The sequence below is a fragment of the Acanthochromis polyacanthus genome, chromosome 2 (assembly GCF_021347895.1).
Source record: "Acanthochromis polyacanthus isolate Apoly-LR-REF ecotype Palm Island chromosome 2, KAUST_Apoly_ChrSc, whole genome shotgun sequence".
NCBI lineage: Eukaryota > Metazoa > Chordata > Actinopteri > Pomacentridae > Acanthochromis > Acanthochromis polyacanthus.
Genome location: NC_067114.1, coordinates 13,203,446 through 13,229,845, shown reverse-complemented (window position 1 = coordinate 13,229,845; position 26,400 = coordinate 13,203,446). Strand labels below are relative to the sequence as shown.

The window sequence follows — 26,400 nt, the reverse complement described above, 5'->3', positions numbered from 1 at the left end:
TACAGTGCAGCTGTTTTATACAGGATATGCTTTATTCACTTTACTGCTTAATTTTAATATGCATGTTCAAAGATGTGTTTCAACCTACTGTATGCTCTAATTTCTTGAGATTGTTTTTTTTTTATTTGTCAGTCATAATTCTTCTGTTGGGGGCAGTGATGAGTCCAAACTGCTGAAACAACATGACGAGAAGAAGAACTTTTATTTTGAAATCTGGAGTGCAGAGAGCACCGGAGGTGAGTCGAAATGCGGAAACGCAGATGAATCCTCAAGTTTAAGAGATCTACAGTCGTTTTATTGAAGATGTAGCAGTTTACTACTGTTGGTTAAATAAACAGAAAGCCTGTTGATCCACAGCAGCTCATAGCTTCGGTTAGTTTGTGAGTCTGAGGCTCTTCGTGTTGTTTCCTCACCTGAGTCCATCCTGACAGGTGAACTCTACACATCATGCTCTGATGGAAAACCTCCGAGCGCGTCTCAGGTTTGGGAACAAAGAGGAGGATGTGAAACTGAGGAAACGCAGATCTCTGCTGTATTCAAAGGAGGAGCTGAATCCTCTGAATGACGGTTTGAACACTTTTGTAACTAAACAGTGACTGGGGTGAAGGTGGTCTGTTTGTGCAGCTGATGTGTGATCGGTGTAGGTCCTCACATGCAGTGAATAGATCTGATCTGTGACTCCACAGGTGAGCTGACGGCCAGAGTTGTGGTATTTTCTGTGGTCTTCAGACTTATCAATTGTCTCCTGGTTCAGAGCAGCTTCGTCCCTGATGAGTACTGGCAGTCTGTGGAGGTGTCCCACCGCATGGTCTTCAAATATCCTTGGGGTTTCAAACATGCGGTCCGCGGGCCAAAACTGGCCCTCCAGAGGGTCCAATCCGACCCGGCCAGAGGGCCACTTAGTAAAGAGTAAAGATTACAGAGAAGACATTAACTACAGGTTGAGACCATGACAAGTTGTTTTGCTCATAAAGTAAAATACTAGATTGTTCATTTGTTGTTTTGTCTCATTTTAGCAATTTTTGTCGTCTTGTTTCCTTTTTTCTCTCGCTTGTGTTTTGTCTTATTTTTGTCACTCTGTACTTTATTTTAGTCATTGTTTTGTGCATCATTTTTTTGTCTCGCTTTTGTTATTTTTTTTTGCCCTGTTTTTGTCATTTGTGTAAATTTTTTCTCGTTTTTGTCCTTTGTTAATTTTTTGCCACTTTGGGACTTTTTTGTCTATTTTTTTTGTCTTTTTGTTTTTGTCTCATTTTATGTTGTTTTCTTTCTCGTTTTTTCATTTAGTGTCTCATTTTTATAATATTTTGTCTTGTTTTTGGAGATTTTCTGGTTGTTTTTTTGTCTGACTTGCTGTTTGGATCATAAAGTAAGATACAAATACAAAATTTCAACCCACCTATATGTACTCTGAGGGCCTGTAACTCAAAAATATAAACACATAGATACATAAAACATTGTCAGTGCTCTTCTGCAGTTATCCTGTAATCAGTTTTATTTAACCAGGTAGTCCTCTTGAGGTTAGACTTTATCAGGGAGAGATCTGACAGCCAAGATGTCAGTAAAAAATACAGACTAAACAATGCAAAACAGATAAATGTCCTGAGAAAATTTACCACTAAATTCAGTCTTGAATTATATCAATATTCCAAATGTATAGTTTTTTTTTATGCAGATTGCTCCAAAAAGGCTCATAGACATTAAAGACAAATGTCAGATGTACAATACATGTCTTTACTTTCTACATCACTCTGATTGGTTTACTGATGAATAAAAATCTATTTTTCCTGCAGTCATTAGTAGGATTTCCCATTATGATACATGTTATTTACCTGACCCAATACTTTACATACAGTTTGTTTACGTATTAAATGACTCTTCTCATTTGGCGTTGTTATTCTGTTATTTGCAACCTTAACTGTGTGACTTATGGATATCTGACATGGGAATGGAAGGCAGGAATAAGAGGATTCTTATATCCGCTATTCTTTGCATTCCTATACAAGATACTACACCTCCTAAACTACGACTCAGTCCATCTCCTGGTGAGGTCCTTTTGGTATATTAATTTAAATTTTAACACATCAGCATTTGTTGACTAAATAAATCTCATAACTTGGTTACAGATTTGGCTTCCACGAATAATTCAAGCTCTCCTGGCTGCGTTTGCTGATGTGAAATTCTTCTTCCTCATCCGAACGCTGGAAAATCATGATGTTGCAAAATGGACGGTAAGAAAATATTCATTCATGGAAACAGTTTTTCCCATTTCAGACCTTCTGTGTTTGCAAAAATCTGATATTTTCAAACAAACTCTACTAGACTCCAGTCAGGAATTAACGACTCCATGTTTGTGAAATCTTAACAATGCATTCAATTTTCTGCAGTTTCATTCTGTTAATGCTAAAACACACGTCTGATTTTGCCGTTTTATTGTGTTTTGACTCCAGTTCTTCTGTCACATGTGTTCCTGGTTCACATGGTTCTGCTGCACCAGGACTCTGACCAACAGCACTGAGACCTCCATCACCTGTCTGGCTCTGTTTTACTTTCCTCTCCCCGGGTCCAAGACTCACAGCAGGTGTCCGCTAGTTAACGCCTCAGCCTGTCTTATTTTAGTTTTTACCTGACAAAAATATAGACAAACAGTATAAGTGAAACCAAAAAAAAAAAACACAAAACGACAAAGAAAGTAAAACACAAAATGACAAAGTCAGACAAAACAAAAACAAGACAGAATATTACAAAAAGACAAACCAACAGAGTATTACAAAAGTGACACGATAGACAAACAACAAAATATTACAAAAATGAGACAAAATCCAAAATGAGACATGAATCAAAACAAAGACAAAGAATTATACAAAAAATGGACAAACTACAAAACCGAGACAAAAAAATTACATAAATGAGACAAAAAAATGAAAAAATAGACACCATAAACAAAGACAAAAAAAACCCACAATACGACAAATATGATCGACTAAACAACGAATAAAGTAAAACACAAAATGACAAAAATGAGAAAAAACACAAGCGAGACAAAAAGGAAACACAAAACGACAAACATGAGAAAAAAGTCAGACAAAAAACAAAATATTACAAAAATGAGACAAAATGACAAAAAAAATAGACAACCAACACAACAAAACAAAAAAAGAGAAAAAATGAGACCAAAAACTTACAAAGCGCCAAAAAATAGACAAACAACAAAACCTAGACAACATAAACAAGACAAAAAACCCCAATACGACAAAAACGGTACACAAAACAATGAATAAAGTAAAACACAAAATGACAAAAACAAGCGAGACAAAAAGGAAGCACAAAATGACAAAAACGAGACAAATGACAAATCGGACAGAAAAAGACAAAAACAACAAAAGCAAGACAAAATATTACAAAATGAGACACACAACGGCAAAGAAACAATCTAGTATTTTCACTTTATGATCAAAAGAACTTGTCATCGTCTCAATCTGCAGTTAATATCTTCTCTGTAATTTTTACACTTTACTAAATCGTTCCTCGGGCCGGATCGGACCCTCTGGAGGGAAGGTTTTGGCCCGCAGGCTGCATGTTTGACACCCCTGGTTGACACACGTTGTTTTTGTTTTGTTCAGCAAGAAGTATTTGGCCCTGGTGGCCCTGGCTGTGATCATTCGACCGACGGCTCTGATCGTCTGGTTTCCTCTGATCTTGTACCATTTCTGGCACCAAGACGACAAACTGAGACTCATCACTCATAACTACATTCCAATAGGGTTTGTACTTTCAGCCTCTTTTCAGCCACTGGAAGTGGATTATTCACCCTCTTTTCCTCATCGCTTATCTAATCTCTCATCACCAGGATGCTGGCCGTTGTAATTTCAACAGCGATCGACTGCGTGTTCTATGAAAAGGTAAAAAAATTAAAAATAAAAGTGGCTCCTGTGTGAAGTCAGATGTAACAGCTGATGTTCTCTTCACAGTGGACGCTGGTGCAGTGGAACTTCGTCAAGTTTAACATCATCCACAGTGTGGCAGATTTCTACGGCTCTCACCCCTGGCACTGGTACTTCACTCAGGGCTTCGCTGTCGTGATCGGACCTCATCTTCCTTTCTTTCTTCACGGATGCTCCCTCGCCTTCAGAAGATATAAAGTCCTGCTGGCAGCGGTTATCTGGACCATTGTGGTTTACAGGTAAGAATATTTTAGAGCAACATTAAGAGTAAAAAAACTTCAATAAAAATGAAGACATATTAGTCAGTGTTCATTACAGTGAATAACATATAATAGACCAGGGGTGCCAAACATGCGGCTCACGAGCCAAAACCAGCCCTCCAGAGGGTCCAATCCGGCCTGCAGGACGACTTGGTAAGAAGTAAAAATTACAGAGAAGACATTACCTGTAAATTTGTAAAACTATAAATTTAAAATAATTTTGACACCTTGAAAAGTTGTTTTGATCATAAAGTAAAATACTAGATTGTTCGTTGTTTTGTGTCTCGTTTTTGTAATGTTTTTTCTTGCTTTTGTCTTTTTTCTTGTCATTTGTCTCTTGTTTCTGTTTTGTTTCCCATTTTTTCGTTTCACGTTTTTGTCGTTTTGTGACACATTTTTGTAACATTTTGTCTTGTTTTTGTTGTTTTTTTTGTCTGACTTTTGTCTCATGTTTTTATTGTTTTGTTTCATTTTTGTCTTGCTTGTTTTTCTCTTATTTTTGTCATTTTGTGTTTTACTTTACTCAGTTTTTTGTCGGTTTACGTTTTTATGTCTTGCTTATGTTGTCTTTTATTGTCATTTTGTGACTCATGTTTGTCGTCTTGTGTCTCATTTTTGTAATTTTTATTTATTTTTTTGTCATTTGTCTCGTTTTTATTGTTTTGTTTCCCATTTTTGTCATTTCTGGTTTTTCTCATTTTGTGACACATTTTTGTAATATTTTGTCTTGTTTTTGTTCTTTGTCTGACTTTTGTCTCACGTTTCTGTCGTTTTGTGTTTCCACATTAATAGGGCTGATTAAATGGCATTTTGAGATAATCAGCGTTGGCCGACTCATGAAGTTGCTAAACAAAAAGTTCCTGCAGATCTGAAATAGCGCATCAAGTGCATGTGAGGTCTAAAATTAGCAGGGAACTTTGCCAAACAGGTGCTTGACTGGAACGAGTGTGTGTTCCGATTTAAAAATAGCCGCAGTAAAGAGAGTCTTAGTGTTTTTAGATGAGCTACGATAAATCCATAAACAGCAGCACGGCACACTGGCAACAGAAAGGACAGAATATAATGAGCTTAACCCAGAATCACACGACTTTATGTTTACCAGACAAGTAGATTTTATTTTAAAGTTTTTTTTATACAATAAAGTTTTTTTTTTGGATTATTTGTGGACATGTAGTTGATGCAGCTGGTAGAATGTAACCGCTGAGAGTCCTCATACGGATGCTAATTGCTGTTTTCTTATTTGTCAGTATATTTTTCATTTTCATAAATGTTCTTGCCATTCCTACTCTACATCTGGTATGTTTCACACCTCCCATCTGACGTCATCCATGAACTGAGATATTAGAAATGTCTTGGATGTACTTCTGTGTTACAGGTTGGGATGATATTTTTCTTTGAAATTACCATTATTTCTGTTTTTTTTCTGTTTAACCCTCCTATTGTCTTCATTTACAGACACCAAAAATTTATTGTTTCCTTGTTTGAAAAAAAATCCAAAAATTCAGAAAAAATTCTCCAAATTTCTGAAAATTTGCAAAACCTTAAGGAAGAAAATTCCAATAATTCCTTAAAAATTTCCCGAGCAAGAAAAGTCTTGTAAATATTTTCAAAAAATAAGTAAAAATCTTTTAAAAAAAAATCCTAAAAAATATCTAAAGTGATTACATATATATATCGGTAAAACTTCTAATATTTTCTTTAAGAACGTTCACAAAAATCAACTAAAATCCAGCAAATTTCGCTGGATTTTGGTAGATTTTTATGTGAACGTTCTTAAAGACTGGGCCTGGGATCTTTCTGCATGGAGTTTGCATGTTCTCCCTGTGCATGCGTGGGTTTTCTCCGGGTACTCCGGATTTCTCCCACAGTCCAAAAATATGCTGAGGTTAATTGGTTGCTCTAAATTGTCTGTAGGTGTTAATGTGAGTGTGATTGTTTGTCTGTATATGTAGCCCTGCGACAGACTGGTGACCTGTCCAGGGTGTCCCCTGCCTTCGCCCGAGTCAGCTGGGATAGACTCCAGCCCCTCCGCGACACTAGTGAAGATAAAGCCGTGCACAGAGGATGGATGGATGGATAGATGTTCTTAAAGAAACATTTTTAACATTTTTTTTCCCGCCAAAAAATGTTCAAAGATTTCCCAAAAATTATGCAAATGTGGAAATCACAAGTTTTTTTTCCACATTTTCAAACTTTAAAATGGATCAATTTTGACCCGCAGGACGACACGAGGGTTAAATGTGGGTCCTAATGTCAGATAACTGAAATGTTTTTTTTTTTTGTCTCCTCAGCTTGCTTCCTCATAAGGAGTTCCGGTTCATCTATCCTGTGCTGCCTTTCTGTATGGTCTTCTGCGGTGAGTTCCCTATTTGACATCCAGAACTGTAGCATGTGGTCACTTCCAGCCAGATGTTATTTTTTTTGATCTCACCACAGGGATGTCTTTGGCACATTTGAAGGCGTGGCGTCGAGCCACAGCAGCCGCCTTGTTAACGGCCAACCTGCTTCCTGCTCTCTACACCGGCCTGATCCACCAGCGAGGAACTCTGGACGTCATGAACCATCTCCACTCTCTGTGTGACGTCAGCGTCTCCACCCGCCTGCAGCCGGACGTCCTCTTCCTCATGCCCTGTCACTCAACGCCCTTCTACAGGTACAGTTGTGAGATCTGATGTAATCTGAGTTAAAAGGCTTGGTGAGTTTAACACTGAGCTCAAGGGTTATTATAATGTAGCTTCCACAATCCAGCATCATTTTTGTACATTTGGCCTGATTACCTGCAAGAGGTCTAATAAAATATTTGGATGGAAGGATGGATGATAGATGGATGGAAATATAGATGGAAAGGTGGATGGATGGAAGGAAAGACGGATGGATGGATGTATACTTTATTTATCCTGAGGGAAATTCAATTATGTTTTAACTGGAGTATTTTAAAATGCTGGTAATAAAAAGTATTGAGTTTTTTTTTTTTTTTTTTTAGTTTTTTCCACATAAGATATCGGAAACTTAATGTCTAAAAGTTGGGCAAGACTGTCAGACATCAACGGTTATAAATACAAAAAGCTGTGCCCTCCTTGTATAGAGCATGTTAGTAGTTGTTAAAGCTGCATCTTGTTTATTTTTCAGTTTTGCTACAGATACTGACATCTAAATACTCCAGACTTGTAAGTGCATCTGTGTTTAATCCTGTCAGCTGTTCAAGACATTTACCCAAATAGCAAATAAAATAGGAAGCAAAACTAAGACTCTGACCATGCATTAGGTACCAGTGTTTCACACATTTTAGTTAGAACTCAAAAGTACGGGAGTTTAATAGTGAATCTTTTGTGCTTCAACTCGACACTGCAGGCTGGATTCACAGAGGAAGACATTAAAATGCTCTCCTCTAAGTATTTTAGGGTCTGTGCTCATTTTCTACCACATTTTTTTGTCTTTTGAGTCTTTGTTCCGAAAAACTGGGATAAAGAGACGGGGAATTACAGGCAGCAAATGGTTTGGTGGCCAGGATTTGAGCTGTGGAACACACCCTAACCACTCCTAAAACTGCTCTTCCCACAATTATCTTGTTGGAGGTTATTTTGAAATTCAAGTTTGGACTTTTCCAGTGTAATTTTGATTTGATGGCACAACATGCAGCAGGGTCATTATACAATTGAGGAACTTTTGAAGTCCATGGGATCTATCTTGCATACATTTTTATGAAAGTAAAAAACTGTTTATGTTCATTGTGATCATGTCTTTACAAATTCCTTAATTATTTATTATGGAAACAATCACTTATTAATAAAAAATGATTGGATGTAACTAAATAACTGTCCAAATTTAAACCACCTTCTAATTGGCTAAACAATAGTAAAATCAGCTTATTTAAAAATGGTTTCATGTTGTCTTTAAGTTGAGATTTTTATATGGAAAATAACAAATTATACCTGTGTCCAAGAAATCACTTTCAACTAAGTTCCCCATTACAAAAACACCTGGAGGTGTGTTAATTCCAGATCACATGACCTGCTCCACATGATGTCATTTCCTCCTGAAGAAACGACTCCAAGGCTTTGAGTTATTTAATATGAAGCAGTGTGTGAGTCACATGTGGATTTATGGCATGTCAACAGGATTACTACAATATATTTATAAATTTTCAATTTTACTCAACTGTATAAATAATATTTAGAAGAATCTTTCTGTAAAAATGCCATGTGGTGTTTGGTTACAGGCAGTCATGTTGATTTTAGGCCTGAAAACAGCAAAAAAATGTCAACTATGATACACAAAGTCCTGCAGTTCTATACAGACCCAGCAGCTGACGGTCCTCTATCTCCTCTCACAGCCATGTCCACTGCCCGTTAAAGATGAGGTTTCTCGAGTGTCCTCCAGATCTGGGAGAGGAGGGTTACTTTGAAGAAGCTGAGCGGTTCTACGACGATCCTCTTCTCTGGCTCAGGACTTCATTTCCTAACAAATCCTCTCTGCCCACCCATCTGGTTTTATTTGATGTTTTAGAGCAGGTAAGATGAAGGTTCTGTTTCTGCACGTATTTGTGAACATTTTTAGCTTTTAAAAAAAACTTTTTTCCCCCATTTTTCTAGCAAATCTCCGTGTTTTTGAAAGGGAATAACTTTGTGAGGACAGCAGAAATATTTCACAGTCACTTCCCTGAGGGAAGAGTTGGAGGAAGCATCTTTATTTATGAAAGGCACTGACAAACACTGGAGCAATGGCAACTTCAGTTCATGAAGGAAAACTTCCTATGATGTGGACTTTGCACTGAAATAAATATTTTAAACTCAAATGTTGTCATTTTTTAAAATTTTTATCTTCATCCACAATTCATTTAAAGGGTAACTTCGTTTTTTTTCAACCTGGGGTCTGTTTTCATGTCATTTCATACATGTGAGTGATGGAGAAATTAATTTTCGACATAGCTCCAGTATTTAGCCAGGCAGTCAGCTTAGCAGCTCAGCTAGCGAAAAGTATGGGGCAAGAGGCCCCCCCGCGTCAAAGTTCGCCCTAACGCTCTTTTTTCCCCCACACTGACCAGCTTGGATAGTCTCAATGAGTGTCCCACAACATACTAGAGATGAGAAGTGAACAAAAACCTCCACTTCTGAAAACAGACCCCAGGTTGAAAAAAAACGAAGTTCCCCTTTAATTGCTGTGATTTCTAGGCTTTTCTTTCCAGTCGTGTCAAAGTAAAATCAAACTGCCATGTCCAGTTAAAACAAGCTTCAGGTGGAATGTTAGAAAAAACAAAAGCATTTAAAGTCTGAAAGCAAATTACAACCACATCACACCAACTCGTCTTTGTAGCAGCAAATTAAAACAATGTGACTGTACAGGAAAACATCCTACATGTGGCATGTCTTTGCATTGTTTTTGTTGTTTTTACATGGCACGGTAGTCGGGTTCCCAATTAACATTTTCAGCTCTTTTGTTTTTTTTAAACGCAATTCATGTGGTTGAGCTTGAACTCCTCATCAGTTCCATAATTTAGAAGCCGAATGTTAAAGAATGATTAAGATTTGTAAACCATTAAATGAACTCTCGTGTTACGAATGTGCAGCTGACAAAAGACATGCCACATCTTCCATTCAAACCAAACAACAGTAACGTTAACACCAAACAGCTCGAGGACGTTCAGTAGCATTAAAAACATAACACTGTGCACACTTACAAAAAAAAAAGGAGACTTTGCATCTAAATACAACCCAAACATTTGAATTAGCCACTATCCTGCTGAACTAGCGGGGAAATTTTCAGTATTTGGGGTCAAACGGCATCGGGCCCAGTTCTATTTTGACGTCTGCCATGTGTCTGTCTGCGTTTCTACCTGACCTGCTCCACTTGCGTTCACTGTGAGGTCGAGATTTGGCTCTCTGATGTTTACGCTGGTGATGCTTCGCCCTCAGCTCCTCCTTTGAGTCTGTGTCGGGTCTTTCAAACGGCCCGCTGCGTGAAGGAAAACATAAAATGAACTAAAACTACTGAATTGTGGTTGCATTCAACTAGCAATGATTTCCTCTTCTACTCCTGAGTTGAGCCAGTTGTCAATCCCTCATTGAAGATATAGTGAGGAAGTGGATTAACAAAATGTAACTTCAACTTGCTACTTCTCTCAGCTTAGGAATTGAATTCATTTTTCAGGTTGTTCATGATGTTTTGTTAAAAGATAATTCCTTAAATGTGAACATTTTCAGAACATACTTTTTTGCGCTAAAACAGAGGAAACATTTGGAGTTGTGGTTATTTATAGGTTATTATGCAGTGATTTTACTGGTCTGGCCCACTTGAGATGAAATTGGGCTGAATGTGGCCCCTGAACTAAAATGAGTTTGACACCCCTGCATTAGTAGAATATTGAGTCTTTTATTCCAGGAAAATCCTCGGATAGCTTTTCTAAATTATTTAGAAGTGACAGACTGTAACTTAAAGTGTTACTGGTAGTTAGGAACTTTGTGCATCAGGGTCATTCCGTGTGGTTTCACCAGATGGTGGTTGCCGCACCATCTTCAAATTAGTCCTAAATTTGCATGCCATTAGATAGTCACAAAAGTACTTTCTATGCAAAATTGTAGGCCTGTAGCTCAAATAGTTTCTGAGTTGTGGGGGTCTGAAATTTTCAGAATTTGGGCTATAAAAAGCCTCGCCAGCATTTTTTGCATCTTTAAGTGGTTATTTCTCAGCCTCTAGACATACCAGAGAGCTGTGAGTTGGTATACAAGGCCTCTGCATGTAGCTAGTGCCCCACAAACATCCACAGGTGTTTCCCTACATTCTGCAGGCCGTGGGGGCTTGCTAAAAATGCTCAAAATTAAGAGACACCTACTCACGAGTGGAGTTTGGGACCTTAAAAGTACTAGAAATACTGCACAGAAGTGTTCTAACACCCCTGGGTTCGATTCTACACAAACTTGTGTGATAACTTACCAAACTGGAGCTTTCTAGGTACCTCAGTTTGGAAAATATGAGCTCCCAAAGTTGGACGAGATTTTAAATTGGCTATTTTGGGGGGCAAAAATCTCAGTGTGGGACAGGTACCACAGACCCCAAATTTTTCTACAAGGCAGTTCGGTCTTCTATCACTGTACAAAAAAGCAACAAGGTTATATTTGTAGTTACTGAGATATTCTTACTCAAAATGGCATGGGTAATGTCAAAATCGTTTTTTGCTTTTCAGTATTTTAAATTGGGATACAAGTATTAGTAGTCATTTCAATGGTAGTATTATGTATGTTTTGTTCTTTTTGAAATGTTAGTTGTTAAAGGTGACTACCTTCAAAAAGTGTAATGGTATACCTTAGGTATACCTAAGTTATAACTTGGGTATACCTAAGTTATAACTTGGGTATACCTAAGTTATAACTTGGGTATACCTAAGTTATAACTTGGGTATATCTAAGTTATAACTTAGGTATAGCTTCTTTTGCTTGTAACATGACATTGTACAATTAAATTTAACATGTTTAATCCCACTGCACTGATACTGTAAAATTCAACATTATTGTTGTATTTTTAAATTAATCAACCATGAACTACTACAGAGCTCCCTGAATTCAAGTTAGTACATGTAATTGTAATGTAATGTAAATACTGAAAAGCAAAAAACGATTTTGACATTACCCATGCCATTTTGAGTAAGAATATCTCAGTAACTACAAATATAACCTTGCTGCTTTTTGTACAGTGATAGAAGACAGAACTGTCTTGTAGAAAAATTTGGGGTCTGTGGTACCTGTCCCACACTGAGATTTTTGCCCCCCAAAATAGCCAATTTAAAATCTCGTCCAACTTTGGGAGCTCATATTTTCCAAACTGAGGTACCTAGAAAGCTCCAGTTTGGTAAGTTATCACACAAGTTTGTGTAGAATCGAACCCAGGGGTGTTAGAACACTTCTGTGTAGTATTTCTAGTACTTTTAAGGTCCCAAACTCCACTCGTGAGTAGGTGTCTCTTAATTTTGAGCATTTTTAGCAAGCCCCCACGGCCTGCAGAATGTAGGGAAACACCTGTGGATGTTTGTGGGGCACTAGCTACATGCAGAGGCCTTGTTTACCAACTCACAGCTCTCTGGTATGTCTAGAGGCTGAGAAATAACCACTTAAAGATGCAAAAAACGCTGGCGAGGCTTTTTATAGCCCAAATTCTGAAAATTTCAGACCCCCACAACTCAGAAACTATTTGAGCTACAGGCCTACAATTTTGCATAGAAAGTACTTTTGTGACTATCTAATGGCATGCAAATTTAGGACTAATTTGAAGATGGTGCAGCAACACCCCCAAGGAATATCTGGTCATTTCACCTGGAATGACCCATCATTTAGTTGTGCAACACTTTAGTACAGTAAAGGCAGACTTACCTCGGGCCATAACTTTTTATGTACGATTCTCCAAAGAAGTGCCTGTAGACGTAGTCGTCAAGATCGCCGAACACGTCGTCGTTAAGGCCGTGATACTCGTGCATGTCTGCCAGATAGTCTTCAACGCCGCTTACAAAGTCTGTGAACAGCATCTGATCGTGGATGAACACTCCGTTGTGGAAGAAGTTGTTGATGAACATCTCCAGCTCCTTCCAGTGGTAGAAGTGGTCGACCTCCTGCTGCAAGTAGCTCTGCAGCAGCTGGTAAAATTCGTCAGCTCTGATTGGCTCCATGGCTTTGTTGAAGAGACTCATAGACTCCTGGTAGGCACAGTCAAAAACTCCGGAGCAGCCCTTCATGTTGGCTTTGTGGCTGCCTTGTCCTCGGTCTTCGTGGACTTTACCTCCTGACTTTCGCGTGTTGCAGCTGCTCTGGAAGGAGTCAGATTTGTGTCTGTGATGATGTTTGTGGGATCTGTGCTGCCACGACTCTTTTGTGTTCTTCTCATCACATTTCTTGTTATAAAAACCTCTGGCTTTGTTGATGAAGTTCGAAGCCGAATCCTTGAAGTGTCGGAAAGTGGATTTGACGGAATCAGAAAACTTCCTCAGATTCTCCTTCACAGCCTCCTTGGCTTTCTTAATCTGCTCTTTGTGGTGGTGGACAAACTCCTTGGTCGAGTTCTTCACAGCATCGAATGTCTCCTTCACTTTCCCTGGCATGCCTTCTTTTGGTTTTTTCACTTTGGACTCTGTGTCTCCTTTGGCTCGTTCCTCTTTGGTTTCCACATACAGTCTCTCCCACAGGTCGGATCGCTGCTGCTCAAAGCTCAGCCTCTTCTCCAGCTCCATCAGACGTGACTGCAGCTGCTCCGCCTCTGAATCCGCTTCCTTTCCAGCTCCAGGGATGCGACTTCTCAGACGATTCAGCTCCCTCCTCAGCTCATCTGTGACCTTCCTCTCTCTGTCGAGCTTCTTTCTCAGTGTTTGTGCTTCAGCCACCATGTCTTCTCTCTGGCCATGAAACTTTCTAAGCAGCTGCTTCTCCTCCTCCAGCTGGTCTTTCAGCCTCTGGTTTTCTGCCAGCAGCGAATCAGCTCCAGCTCCCATCACCTCCAGATCTCTGATCTTAGAGCGCAGGTTTCTCAGCTCCTCCTGTAAGGTGGACAAAGACTTTTCTTCACGTTCCAGGGAGCTTTTCAGCAGCTGGTTTTCAGCCGTCAGCCTCTGCTGCTGAGACACAATGCTAGTCTTCTCCTCAGCCTTCTGCTTCAGCAGCACTTCCAGACCGTCTCTCTGGGCCTTGATGGAAAAGAAGCAACACAGGAAAAATTATGGCTGTCAAAGAGGATATTACATGTTTCACTGTAATTAAAAGCAATCACAAAGTGCAGTCAAATTATTTATCCTTTCAATAGTGAAACAATATTTTTTAACTTCATTTTTAATTGTAACTGAGTTTTGGTTAGAAATGGGCATCCAAGTTACCTGAAAGTGAACCTTTTTCAAATTGAGCTCCTGGTTCTCTTTCTTTATTTTCTCAATCATCTCTGTGAGCAATGAAATAACTTTTTGCTCATCCAGGTCATCTAAGCCCAAGTTGCTGCTCTGGTCCTGAGTGAGAAAAGAAAAAAACAAACACACTCTGATTTTTGAAAGTTGTGCTTTTGTGTTTCATGACTGAAACATTATGCAACCAAACTAAAACATTTTTTGTAACAGTGGCTTGTAAGAAAACATTGTTTAAGACTAACCAAAATCATCACTGCAAATTCACATTTGTTCTACATTTGTTTCATGTCTTATAAGTAAAATGTGGATTTCCAAATTTCCTGAGATCCCAGAAATACTTCATAAGGTTTCTTGTTTACAGAGAAAACCTAAAGGAACCCTACATTAATTAATTCAAAGAATACATTTTTGAGACTTCTGCTTTAGGTGTTTATTTGTCCAACTGGTAGTTATTTAAGCTTCCTGACTGATTTTCCTGAATTATTATTCAAAAGTTATTTCTAAATATTTTGTCTACTTCATTTACCAATGAATTAAAAATTCTAATGTAATCTAACATTTTAAAAAAGCACATTTAAAAAGCATGACTTATATAAGAACTGTTGTACAAGAATGTGGAGGGTTTCTCACTGTATTTCTTTCTGCTTAAAATAAGTTAGCATTATATATACTGACAGTCAATAGAAACTTTGAGGTAGAAATGTACACAGAATTCTACTTGTAGGGGGGTTGTAATTATTCATTGTGGATTTACTGATGATCTAGTGCCCTGGTAGTTGAGATAATGATGAGCTGTCATTTTGTCATGATTCATTGCACATGGGTTGGTCACTTTGCAAAAGTGAACCAAATACACACCAAGCAATACTCAGTGAGCATCTGCACAATTTGAGAATGGGTTTTGAAGGCCTATATAAAGGCCCAAAAAAGGCTACCATTGTTAGTCCAGTGAACAGCATCATGCCGCGTCTATCACATGAACAAACGTCTCCGGGCACTGGGTATGGTGGAGGCCGGTTTGAGCTCCAGTGATGTAGCCAGGCGTATGGGCTGTTCCCAACCCACAATCAGAAGCCTGGTCCAAAGCATGCGCCGACGGATTGCTGCCTGCATCGAAGCAAATGGAGGCCATACTTGGTATTGACTGTTGTGACTTTGTGTTTGGCAGGTGCCGTTTTCTTTTGTGAAATTCTTTATTTTGAAATCATTCGTGAAACTTTAGATTTTTGTTTCTGTATGCCAATATGCTAAACAAATGATTCATATGAAGAAAATCCAGTTTCGGGCTTCAAAATAAAAATTATGTTGAAAAATATGGTCTCAAAGTTTTTAATGACTGTCAGTGTATATTGGCAGTCAAAAATAATTTGCTCATCATTATGAGATAATAATGATTAATATTACATTCTGCCACAAATGTGCTTCTTATCAAGCATGCTGTCACTGACCTGGTTCATAGAAAGTTGATCTCTCACATGTCGGTGAAGCAGATCTCTGACTCCATACAGCTCATTCACTCTGATTTTGTCCCTAGTGTGTTGTCTTTCTTGAATTTGGAAAGTACCTGTTGGTGAGATTTGTTACACAGATCATTTACACACAGAAACAGAAAGCCCTGTTACAGTAAGACTACGTGAAATTAAGAAGTCTGCAGTGGTCTGTAATGTCTGAAAAAGTTGGAAATACAGTTATAATGAACAAAAAGCTCATAGCTGCTCCTAAGATAAACTTCACCTAGATATTTAGTGCTCCTGGTCTGAAACGGAGGACTCAAGCAAATAAACCTTGACTTGGGACAACAAGAACGTAAAGACGGAAAATTCTGATGTAAAGTACATTTCTAATGCTGCTTCAGGAGGCTGAATGACTGAAAACAGTCAGTGCAACTCTTATACATGTCTCTCCAGCAAGAAAACACTATAGGACAGAACAAATAACACAGAGCATGTAAAATGCAGAGAAGCTAAGCCAAACTGAAGAATTAAAGTATGTTGTCTGCATTAATACTGACATCCGTAACCTCATAATTCTGGGCTGAACTTCTTACCATAGAAGTGACCAAAGCCCATGCTGATGGCTACAATGAGGGCCAGCAGGATGCATTTGTTGAGGATGCTGCTGCTTTGGCCTTGATCTCTGACATTCACAGCAGCAGTTGGTCTAACTTCCGTCCAGTCTTCCTCCTGCTGCGTCTCCTCTTCGGCCTCCTCTTCTTCCTTCTCCTCGTCCTCGTCACTCGGGCGTGATTCCAGCACCGCCTCCTCCTCCGGGTCTGTCATGACACTAGTGGTGTTCTTCCTCAACCTTCGTCGTCGCACAACAGTCATGGTGCTTCGTCCAGCCTCGTCCTCGCTGCTGCTTGAGTTCGTCTCCCGGGGCTGCTGCACTGGAAAAACTGCAGAGAAACATAAATAAAGGTTATGGCTGTAGTGACAACAAGGTGGAAAACGGTTTAACTGGTAACAGAGGCACAAACAACCGGCTCAGAGAACATGCTTTAGTGCAGTCAATCATTCAGATGAAAATTACACTGAAAAGGTTTAGTGATTCAGTAAATGATGAAAAATGGAATTATTAGTGATGCACGATATTAAAATTTCTGACCGATACCGATATTAACATTTCTGATATCACCGATAACCGATATTACCAACGTCGATATTCAAATTTTGTTCACATGAAAAACTTGTATAAATAAGCACTGTGAGAATATGAAACTATTCAAAAGAAGCCCATACCAAATAGTCTTCTGTAATATGTAACAAAAATAAAACAGATTTAAGTTCAGGACCATTTATGTTAAAACATCTGTAAAATAGCAGCAATATCAAATGTAAAGGAAATATGTCCTGACTATATTTTGACAAGGGATGTACAAATTTTGAGCTATAGTCTGTGCACATTTCTCAAGTTACATCAGTCTAGTATTCTCAAACTACTGCAAATGCCCCACACACTGAAACAGTTGTACTCCCAGTTCTCCACTGTTGTAAACGGCTAGTCGTCGAGAGCAATCATCTCTATTACTTTGTTTGACGATATATCCTTAGCTTTTTGTACTATTATTGGCAAATTTACGTGTTTTGCTTAGAGTTTGCTGTATGGACGTATCAGCCGTGGCGCTTGTTTTTTTTGTAGCTTCTGAGAGTTAGTAGCGAATGCTCGCTCTCTGTACTGTGCGTACACACCTGGGTGGTTGTTTTTTAAATTTGTAATTAAATTGGTTGCATTAAACGACTTGGCATGGCATCCTCCTCTCATAACGTCATTTTTGCAAGTACTGCATATTACAATTTGTGCATCTTCTTTGGACAAAGTACTCCCAGACTGCAAACATGTCTTCCTGTTCAGATGTAGTCAGTCTTCCCACAATACTTTGCTGCGTGACTCGACTCACACCTGCGCAACTCAAGCAAAATGAGTGCAGTCCAGTGAGAGATCATGTTAGAGAAAATCAGAAGTTTTTCACATCGGCTAATTTTGCTCATTGGACCGATACGATATATGGGGAAAAATACTAATATCTGCCGATATATCGTGCATCCCGAGTAATTATGCATTTTATCCAACACATTTAAGTAATAGTTAAAGTGTTTGGAAAATAGACTTGTGTTTTCTTGCCAAGAGTTAGATGAGGGGATAAATCGGACTCTCATGCTCAGCCAAGACATAGTTCAGCATGGTACCAACATAACACTGCAATGTGCTGTTTTCCACTTTGTCCAGATTAAACAAATGTAATTAGTGAGCTTTCAGGCCTGTTATTAGTTTCCGCATGATTGATGCAGGCTTTGAAAGTACATGCGGCTCTATTTATACTACAACAGGTACGAGTCAGCCTTTTATGCAGATGTTGGCATTGTCCCTCATATTGAACACAGAAATAGACACAGAACTCCTTGGATATTTCTGAAAAGCTGGCAGTGACTTTGCACTTTTTACAGCATATAGCAGGATTTGTAACTGCAGCACAGAGGTCAGACATACCGCAGGATCTCTGGAGAGTTTAAAACTGTACAAATCAATGCACCTTCAAAGTCTACCTACTTCAATTACAACTCTTGTAATGAATTTTAAAGGTGTGGATGATGAATAATCTCCTTGTATGGTCTCTCCTCTCAGCCTGGATTTGTTTTAAGATTTCTGCTCCTGGCACAAGTGTCAGAATGGTCACAAACTCTGGGCTGCACATGGATGTACGCAGACTTGGGTGCATAAATAAAATAGCAGTTAACATACTCTTCGAAGACAAAGATGTATAAAACATGATTTGGCCTTTAGAGATGATGATTTATGGACTATAGGCTGAATTTAGCAGTTTGCAACAATCTGGCATGTTTGTATTTCATATTATTAAACTGATCTTCAACAATGTACACTGTCCCTACTAAATGAACAAAAAGCCATCGGTTTCTTCCCACTGTGACAGCACAGTGGATCTGGTCCTGTGAAGTTCATTGTTTCAATACATTTACTCTGAGCTATATGTCAAATGAATACTACCACATGATCGACGACATCTGAAGCTGCAAACATCACTGCTGCTTCAGGAAGTGATTCATTCTGTTTCACAATTTTGTGGCTAAACTATGTGATGGGCAGGTTAATGAGACAGGAAGAAAGTAGCATGGAAAAGTTAACTAGAGAGGCTTAATCAAAAGTTTCCGGCTGATCACCAAATAATAACGTAATACAAGTAATAAGCTAATGTAATCAATGTCATTCTTAGCCCACTGAAACACGGGAAACAGGAAATGTTTTCTAAATATCAACAGGGGGTTGAAACAAATGAGTTACAGTGGACTCAGAGCCTCAACTTCATCAATAAGTGCCGTGGTGAAAACTTGCCAATGTCACCACGGATGGACCGCCAAACTAACAGGAAAAAACGTCGGGCTGCTGAAAAGAATCCAGGATACGGTGAAGGAGGAAAATCCTGAGCTGGATGAGCACTCTGTAAGTCTGTTTTACATCTTGATCATGTCGTGAAGCTAGTCGTAAAACTCGTTAACTCTTTAGGAGTGAGAGGACTTCAGCATCGTCAGTTCATGAAGTTTCTTGAAGAAACTGATGCTGATCACCAGGATTTGCTTTACCGCTTTCATGTCCGCTGGTTAAGTTTGGGGAAAGTCAGTGAGTGTGGGAGCTCAAAGGCGAGATTAGCTCATTTTTGGAGTTAATCGGGAAAACCGACAGAGACTGGCTGTGATTTTACTTTTGCCGTGGACATACTGACACACGTAAATGAGCTGAATGTGAAGCTGCAAGGAAAAGATCAATTTGTGCACGAAATGTACACAAATGTGACAGCCTTCGAAGCCAAACTGACTTTATTCTGAAGACAAATGTCAAAAAAATCCTTCGCTCATTTCCCTACACTGACGACGCTAACAGAGGCCAGTGGACATGTGATGAAATATAAGGAATCACTAGAAGACCTACACGGACAATTCTGCCATCGGTTCTCTGATTTTGAAAAAATTGACAAGACACTTCAGCTGGTATCATGTCCCTTGTCACAAGACCCAGAAACAGCACCTCAGGAGTTGCAGTTGGAACTGATGGATCTTCAAAGTGACTCGGTCTTAACGGAGAAGTTTAGCTCCCTTAAACTGAATGACTTTTACGCCTCACTAAGTGAAGCCAAGTTTCCAAACATTGGGAAGATGGCACAGAGGATGCTGGTGTTGTTTGGATCTACCTATGTGTGTGAGCAGACGTTTAGTGTGATGAACATCAACAAAGCACACCACAGATCCCAGTTAACTGATGAACACGTCAGATCAATCCTGAGAATTGCCACAACCAAAGTGACACCAGACTTTGATGCACTGGCAACAAAGGGTGACCAACACCACTGTTCCTGCTGAAACTGAATGTGAGTGTTCTTTACTTTGTCAGTATTGTCTTTAACATGTAATTCATATTAGTTTGCACAATCTCCAACCATCTGATGCTGGTCTGCCCCGTCTGTTGAACCCGATATAGATAGTAACCATCTAAATTTAATGCAGCACTTCTGAGCTCACACAGGCATCTTGGATTGTGAGTTTGCATTTGAAGCCCAGAAGCTTTGACTCACTTTACTACTGTCCAGATATGGGAGTGGTAAATAAATAAAAATCTGTAAATTTCACAACTAAAATCTGCTCACGTACGCACAGAAAACAGCTACCTGACAGCATTTTATCTCTGCACAATCCTTGGGTTTGTCAGAAATGATTCAGGATTAGTTTTAAGCATTGCTGAACAAACTTAGCATCACATCAGATTCAGTGCATTTTCAATCAGGCCACCTGGGAAAGAGCCTCCAGTAAGGTGACTTCTCAGATGGTAGCTTAAGTTCACCAGACTCTGTGGAAGTTTCCAGTGACTCAACAACAAACCTGCTTCAGCAAACAAGGAGAAGAGAAACATTTGGTGCTGTTGTGTAGAATTTTTCTATAATAAATATCAGCTTGGTGAAGGAATCATGGGGATGGTTCATTGTGTCAGTATGGTTCCTACCAGTCTCTGCAGCGGTGAAGGCGTACTGGCTGCTGCAGGAGGTGCCCAGATAAAACTCCTCATTGCCGGCTGCCTCCTCTTCCCTCTCTGTGTGCTCCTCATCCTTCAAGTCACCCAGAGTCACGATGTCGGAGTGATCGCTGGAGGACAACACATGCTCTTTCCCTTTTGCAGTGCCTCCGGCCTGCAGAAGACACGTCCAAAATGGGGTGTAAAAGCGCAGGAACAAAGTGGCTCTGCATTATTTAAAGAACACATCGTTTCCAGGGCCTCTCACCTCTGAAGCGTACAGTGTCTCAGCTACGGTTTGTTCTCCCAGGGTGCCGTCAAGTGAATTGGCGGACCTCTCTTCAACACACACAGCTGAAAATGCAATAAATAGGAATTGTGATTAAAATACATACAAATTATTTCAACTATCATGAAGAATCAGAGAATTATGAATGTTTATACGGATGGTGACATGCTCAAACTGCTGGTTTTGTTTAAATAACACTCCAAAAATACTGACATATTCAGAAGTGTCATGAAAGACAAAAAATAATATAAACGCAACACTTTAGTTCTTGCTCCCATTGTTCATGAGCTCAACTCAAAGAGCTAAGACTTTTTTAAAGTACACAAAATGTCTATTTCTCTCAAATATTGTGCACAAATTTATCTAAATCTTTGTTAGTGAGCACTTCTCCTTTTCTGACCACTCATTTCAGAGTGGCCTTTTACTGTGGCCAGCCTAAGGCACACCTGTGCAATGATCAGATTTAGACAAATTTGTGAACACTACTTGCAAGAAATAGAACTTCTGTGTACGTAGAAAAAGTCTTAGATCAGCTCATGAAAAATGGGAACAAAAACAAAAGTAAAGCATTTATGTTTTTGTTCAGTGTAAATACTTACATTTTAGAAGATACAACCGGGGTATTTATTAACGATGATCAAAACAGCTGAAGATTAAAGCTGCTGTCCGGAGTTTCCGTTTGTTTTCAATTTATGTATCATTTTTTAACAAAGCTTAAATGTGTTAGTCTAGTTCGATACTATAATATAAAGTTAGTATAACGCGATATGAAAATTTATTCCTGAGCTCCGCCTTCCTCTCATAGACCCCCATGTTATTCCAAAAAGCGCGGGTCGCTGCCGACCAATCAAGTTCGAGCTTCAGCTTTGTCATGGTGTCAATCAACGGTTACGCGCACAGCAAGCAAGCCCATGCAGAGGTGGGCGAGCTACGCACTACGCAACCGCGCGCACATTTGTTTTGCTTGTGGAGGAGAGAGCATCAGGGATCAGCAACTTCCAGAAAAGTTACCAATCCCACGGCTTGTCAGGCCAAGAGACTGCAGGACGTTTTTTGGCTCGGGGTGCTCGCGTCGTTCCCCGACCACGGCCTCCATAGCCCGCCTGACGGCTTCGTTTAGAATGCCCGACCTCTGGAGGAAGATGTTGGGGCGTCTGGGGCATACTCTTCGTCAGAGGAGTCATGCAATTCTGAACTCTAGATAGAAATAAATAAACAATGTAACACATATACACGCGTAAATGCACTAAGTTTGATAAACAACGTCATCGAGAGGGATACACGAGTGTAATCACATATTGAAACTTTACTCGTTCGTCCTAGCAGATTCATGTTATTTTGGTATTAGGACAAGTTAGACTCAATACAGCATTCTAACGTAATTCCTTTATTATTTACTAAATGTTCTAAATGTAGAAGAGTGGAAAACAGCAAAACAGGCAAGATGCTGCAGCACTCCGGGCACTCCTCTCATGTACTGCGCGCGTGCACAAATAAAGGGGCGAAATCAGAGGGAGGGTGGGACCAACAGTGTTTTGGGAGACGCTGCGATTCAAACTCTGGACAGCAGCTTTAATCTGTGGTTTTGATGAATTTATTACATAAAATACCTTTTTTAAAACAAAAACTCAAATATTGAAAATCACAGTACAAACTGTGAAGGAAGGGGAATCCCACAGTGGCACAGTGGAAATGAAACCAAAAGAAAAAAACAAAGGCAATCCTTCAAAGGCAACTAAAAAAAAAAGCTTTATGAAATAGCAAAACATGTCTATGACTATTAGACTCACACAAAGCTAACATCTCAAACTAATATCATAATCAACGTTAAACTCCAGCAAAATAAAACAAAATAGCATGAGCATTTTTACCACCAGATTCTGAGGCCTGTGCGTCCTGCAGCTCTGGTTCTTCCACCGGGGGACACTCTACCAGCTCAGCCGCAAATTCCACTGCAGCCTCCGTTCCCAACGTCTCAATATCTGAACCCTGGAAACACAACAGACATCAAAACACGGCATGACAAGAGTCCTATGTCATATTCAGCTCAGATTTACAAATATCGTGTTGTTCGATTACTAACAATAAGTACGTATTCAGCAAATGATGCATTGATGATCTTTTTTATTGGTACTGAACAAACACAAGCTGGACACAAGGGTGTTTTTTCAGATAGATAGATTAAACCTTTACTGATCCCACAGCGGGGAAATTTACAAGTGTAAACTTGTTGAAATATTTTTAAAACCTTGTCGGATGCTACAAAGATTCAAAGCATAAATAGACTTGTTTTTTATTATTACTATTTTTGATGTAGACCTTGTACACAAAAACATTAGTTGCTCAACTCCAGCCAGGATTTTATAGTTTGGTAGAGTTTGTGTGCTGTCAGTGTCAAAATACTATGTATAAATGCATTTAATTACAGTCAAGTTAACAAGTTTTCATATAAAACAAACAAAAAGCTCTCTATCTAACCATTATTTTTTGGTGTATTAATCTGTTGATTGTATTCCTGGTTAACTGATTAGACGGTTTGTCTAAAGATGGTCAGAAAATTGTGAAAAAATGTTGATCATTGTTTCCCAAAGCCCAACTTTATCGTTTTATCCACAACCAAAAGATATTTAGAGGAGGAAAGAAACCAGAAAATGTTCACATTTAAGATGCTAGGATCATAAAATTTATACTTTTTATCTTTAAGAAGTTTTCAAACAAATTAACTGATTTTAAAAATAGCTGGCAATAAATATAATTTGGAGGCTGATTGATTGATCGTAACAACCCTGTGGGTTGGGTTTCACATGGACAACACCATCCCCAGTAAAGTGGTCCATTGTTACCCAAACAACAAACCCCGGGTAACCAACGACTTGAAGGTTCTCCTCAACAAAAAGAAGAGGGCTTTCAGAGTGGGGGACTAAGCAGAACTCAAACTTGTACAATGAGAACTTAGACGCAGACTTAGAGAGAGCAAATACACCTACAGGAGAAAACTGGAGAAGAAGTTGGAGAGAAACAAGGATGTCTGGAGTGGTAGGTATGAGGGAGCTCATCGGCTTCCAGAGGAAAGGCGGGGGAGGATGAGCAGCGGGAGGGCCAACAAGTTGGACCAGTTATTCAACAGATTCGACTCCAGCTTCCCCTCCTCCACCAGTCCTCACACTACACTTTGGATCTTCCTCCCTCACCCCCTACAGTCCCACACCAACCCCCTTCAAGGACAATTCACGACTCCATTATGGCCTGCGCCCACCCACCCCCCTCCAGGCTGGACTACACATGGCAGTCCCACAGGTGAGGAGAGAGTTGGAGAAGCTCCACCAAGGAAAAGTTGCTGCCATCATCGACAACACCTCCAATCCCCTTCATAAAACTGTGGACAAGGAGCAGCTTCAGCAACAGACTGAAACAACCCCACTGCTCAGGAGGTCATTCCTCTCCACTGCAATAAGACTTTTAATATGTCTGGCAGATCACAAAAGGACTCCATCGCTCTGCCTGCTGATTAAACCGCTGTACATACTGGACAGTTTGGATCTGACCCTAATTTTGTGTGTTGTCTGGTTGTTTACCAGACTGTTGTTTAACAGAATTTACTTCTGAGGATCAATAAAGTTTGTCTAAGTCCAAAGGAATGGTGTCTCATCAATACAAAAGAGAGACAACAGCTCCTGTAATGAGAAGAAACTCTTTAACATGACCAACAATTTACTGAAGTTGTGTTCAACTTATTTCTAAACAGCTAATATTGTAATAAAATGTTGCTGCCACTGACAAATTTAAGAAGTTACACTAAAACAAAAGAAAACAATATGGATTTGTACCTCATTACTGATGATGGTCCAGCCACAGGACGACTCTGCATCACTTGATGTCTCTGACATTTCTGTTAGCGATGTACAGGAGTCTAGAAGAGATGAGGAACATTTGAGACATTGAGTGCGTGGCTGTGAAATGATAATGCAGATTAATATGTCACAATCTGAAAAGTGCTGTAATGATTTTTTTTTTAAATTCAGGCAGGCCAAGATGTGTAGTAGCCAGTGTCAGGTATCAGATTACATGTTACATTTCTAGCCAGCCTTTATCCCCTAATGTCCAGTTTAGTCATTCATTCCCAACTTGTCTTGTCCATTTAAATATTTCTATATAAACAATCAAACAGCAGAAACAGCGGCCTCTGGTGGTGATAAGCCTCACTAGCAGCCCTCATATGATGCCAACCAGCACGGCCTGACTCTCGAAACAGCCCCGTTTAGCTCAGGAACAGAGATCTCAGCGGTGAACCGATAAGCTTGTCACTGCAGCGGACATTAGCTTCGTCCGTTTACATCAAATATCGACATTTGGCGACTGTTTCGCTGCTATTCAACTAACTTGCCAGGTTTGTTATTAACGTCACCTCTCTAAACACCATCGGAAGATATAATTAGTGCCCCGTCGACGGCGGCTGTTATTATTTATCCTCCTTTTAACGATGCTAAAGGTTTAAAAACTGAGAAAAACACTTAACTGACCGGTGTTTTGTGCCGACGACGAGGGAGCTGTTTGCAAGCAGCCCCACGGTTATTGCAGTATGCCTGAGCCCAGGTTATCCGTTAACAACACTGCAGGCCGACAGCAGATGGGAAATGTAGTTTTAAGGTAGTCCGCTCAACACGGAGCGCAAAGGCTTCTTTGAACTGCGAGAACTACATTTCCCGTGAGCCAGTGCGGTGGTGAAACCGTCTCGGCAGGGGTGGAGCAAACCCCGCGGAAACAAACCTTGCGGCTGCGAAAAAAAAACGTAAACAAGGAAGCGTGACAAAGCAAGCTTTCCCACAACAAGAACTACTAGTAAAAACCACCTAAATAAACATTATAATGACTTTGTGTCGCGTTGTGAGATAATAGCTAAAGTTTTAAAAAGCACGTCGCAAATGCTAAAAAGTTTAAGTGTCCGTTAGAAAACACGTGTTCATTTTGGGCTGTGTAGACCTGACTGATAATGTACTAACATCCACTGTGCACAGTATGGAAGCACAGAAGCTCAGATTTCAACACACACAGAGGGAGCGTGACAATATTCTCTCCTGAAGATGCGATTCACTTTATAGTGGCAGATAGTTGTTGCTTTATTCATTTTCAAAATCTTAAAACCTTTATTTTTCTGAAAGTTCTGAAAAACAGCAAAGATTAAACCTGTGACTTTTGTTTCTGCTTGTAGCCAACGCTATGTACATGGGGGGGGGGGGGGGGGGTCAGGAGATGAGGAAAGTTCTGGAAAGAGACAACATAACTATCAAGAAAAATCTGGACAAGGTGGGAAAATGCACACCTGTATGATCACATTGGAATATTTCTCTGCACTTGCCTGTAGTTCGCTGCCAGCTAACAGCTAGTAGTCTTTAAGTACATAAAAAGACAGATGCTTGCTTGTATTATTAGTGAATAGTTTACTTGTGGCATGTTCTTTAGATGTGTATAAATGTAGAAATCCACATCAGCAGTAAACTCTGTGTACACAGTTTCAGCTAA

General features: G+C 39.6%; 2 protein-coding genes across 6 annotated transcripts; one reads left to right on the top strand and one right to left on the bottom strand.

Moving 5' to 3' along the window:
- Positions 1-152: 152 nt before the first annotated feature.
- Positions 153-8,999, top strand: pigb (phosphatidylinositol glycan anchor biosynthesis, class B). 3 transcript variants are annotated; one of them, XM_022216779.2, is made up of 13 exons: positions 153-236; positions 432-567; positions 687-816; positions 1,928-2,045; positions 2,127-2,231; positions 2,451-2,581; positions 3,624-3,764; positions 3,851-3,902; positions 3,972-4,183; positions 6,496-6,560; positions 6,641-6,857; positions 8,538-8,715; positions 8,797-8,999. In XM_022216779.2, exons 1-13 carry the CDS (start codon positions 183-185, stop codon positions 8,908-8,910), a joined length of 1,653 nt encoding a protein of 550 aa, XP_022072471.1. In that variant the 5' UTR covers positions 153-182; the 3' UTR covers positions 8,911-8,999. The 3 variants fall into 3 exon arrangements, 2 of the variants coding, with proteins under 2 accessions (XP_022072471.1, XP_051795806.1); XR_007938142.1 differs by lacking the exon at positions 8,797-8,999 and having other exon boundaries at positions 6,664-6,857; positions 8,538-8,683; XM_051939846.1 differs by lacking the exon at positions 153-236 and having other exon boundaries at positions 243-567.
- On the bottom strand, positions 8,846-25,517 carry ccpg1 (cell cycle progression 1). Of its 3 annotated transcripts, none has more exons than XM_022216771.2 (11): positions 25,401-25,517; positions 24,708-24,790; positions 22,752-22,869; positions 20,860-20,945; positions 20,583-20,766; positions 20,372-20,461; positions 16,123-16,470; positions 15,524-15,639; positions 14,052-14,177; positions 12,565-13,865; positions 8,846-10,156 (listed from the first exon to the last, which is right to left on the bottom strand). In XM_022216771.2, the coding sequence occupies exons 2-11, from the start codon at positions 24,765-24,767 to the stop codon at positions 9,964-9,966; spliced, it is 2,622 nt and encodes an 873-aa protein (XP_022072463.2). In that variant the 5' UTR covers positions 24,768-24,790; positions 25,401-25,517; the 3' UTR covers positions 8,846-9,963. The 3 variants fall into 3 exon arrangements, with proteins under 3 accessions (XP_022072463.2, XP_022072464.2, XP_022072465.2); XM_022216772.2 differs by having other exon boundaries at positions 22,755-22,869; XM_022216773.2 differs by lacking the exon at positions 20,372-20,461.
- Positions 25,518-26,400: the final 883 nt, after the last annotated feature.

Excerpts from the sequence above, each read along its gene's own strand:
- ccpg1 (XM_022216771.2), bottom strand. The coding sequence starts at position 24,767 with ATGTCAGAGACATCAAGTGATGCAGAGTCGTCCTGTGGCTGGACCATC. Across the intron at positions 15,640-16,122 it reads GGGCTTTGGTCACTTCTATG|GTACTTTCCAAATTCAAGAA; the intron begins GTAAGAAGTTCA and ends TCTCACCAACAG. Across the intron at positions 10,157-12,564 it reads ATAAAAAGTTATGGCCCGAG|CGGGCCGTTTGAAAGACCCG; the intron begins GTAAGTCTGCCT and ends TCCTTCACGCAG.
- pigb (XM_022216779.2), top strand. The coding sequence starts at position 183 with ATGACGAGAAGAAGAACTTTTATTTTGAAATCTGGAGTGCAGAGAGCA. Across the intron at positions 817-1,927 it reads TCCCACCGCATGGTCTTCAA|TTATGGATATCTGACATGGG; the intron begins ATATCCTTGGGG and ends TAACTGTGTGAC. Across the intron at positions 2,046-2,126 it reads ACGACTCAGTCCATCTCCTG|ATTTGGCTTCCACGAATAAT; the intron begins GTGAGGTCCTTT and ends ACTTGGTTACAG.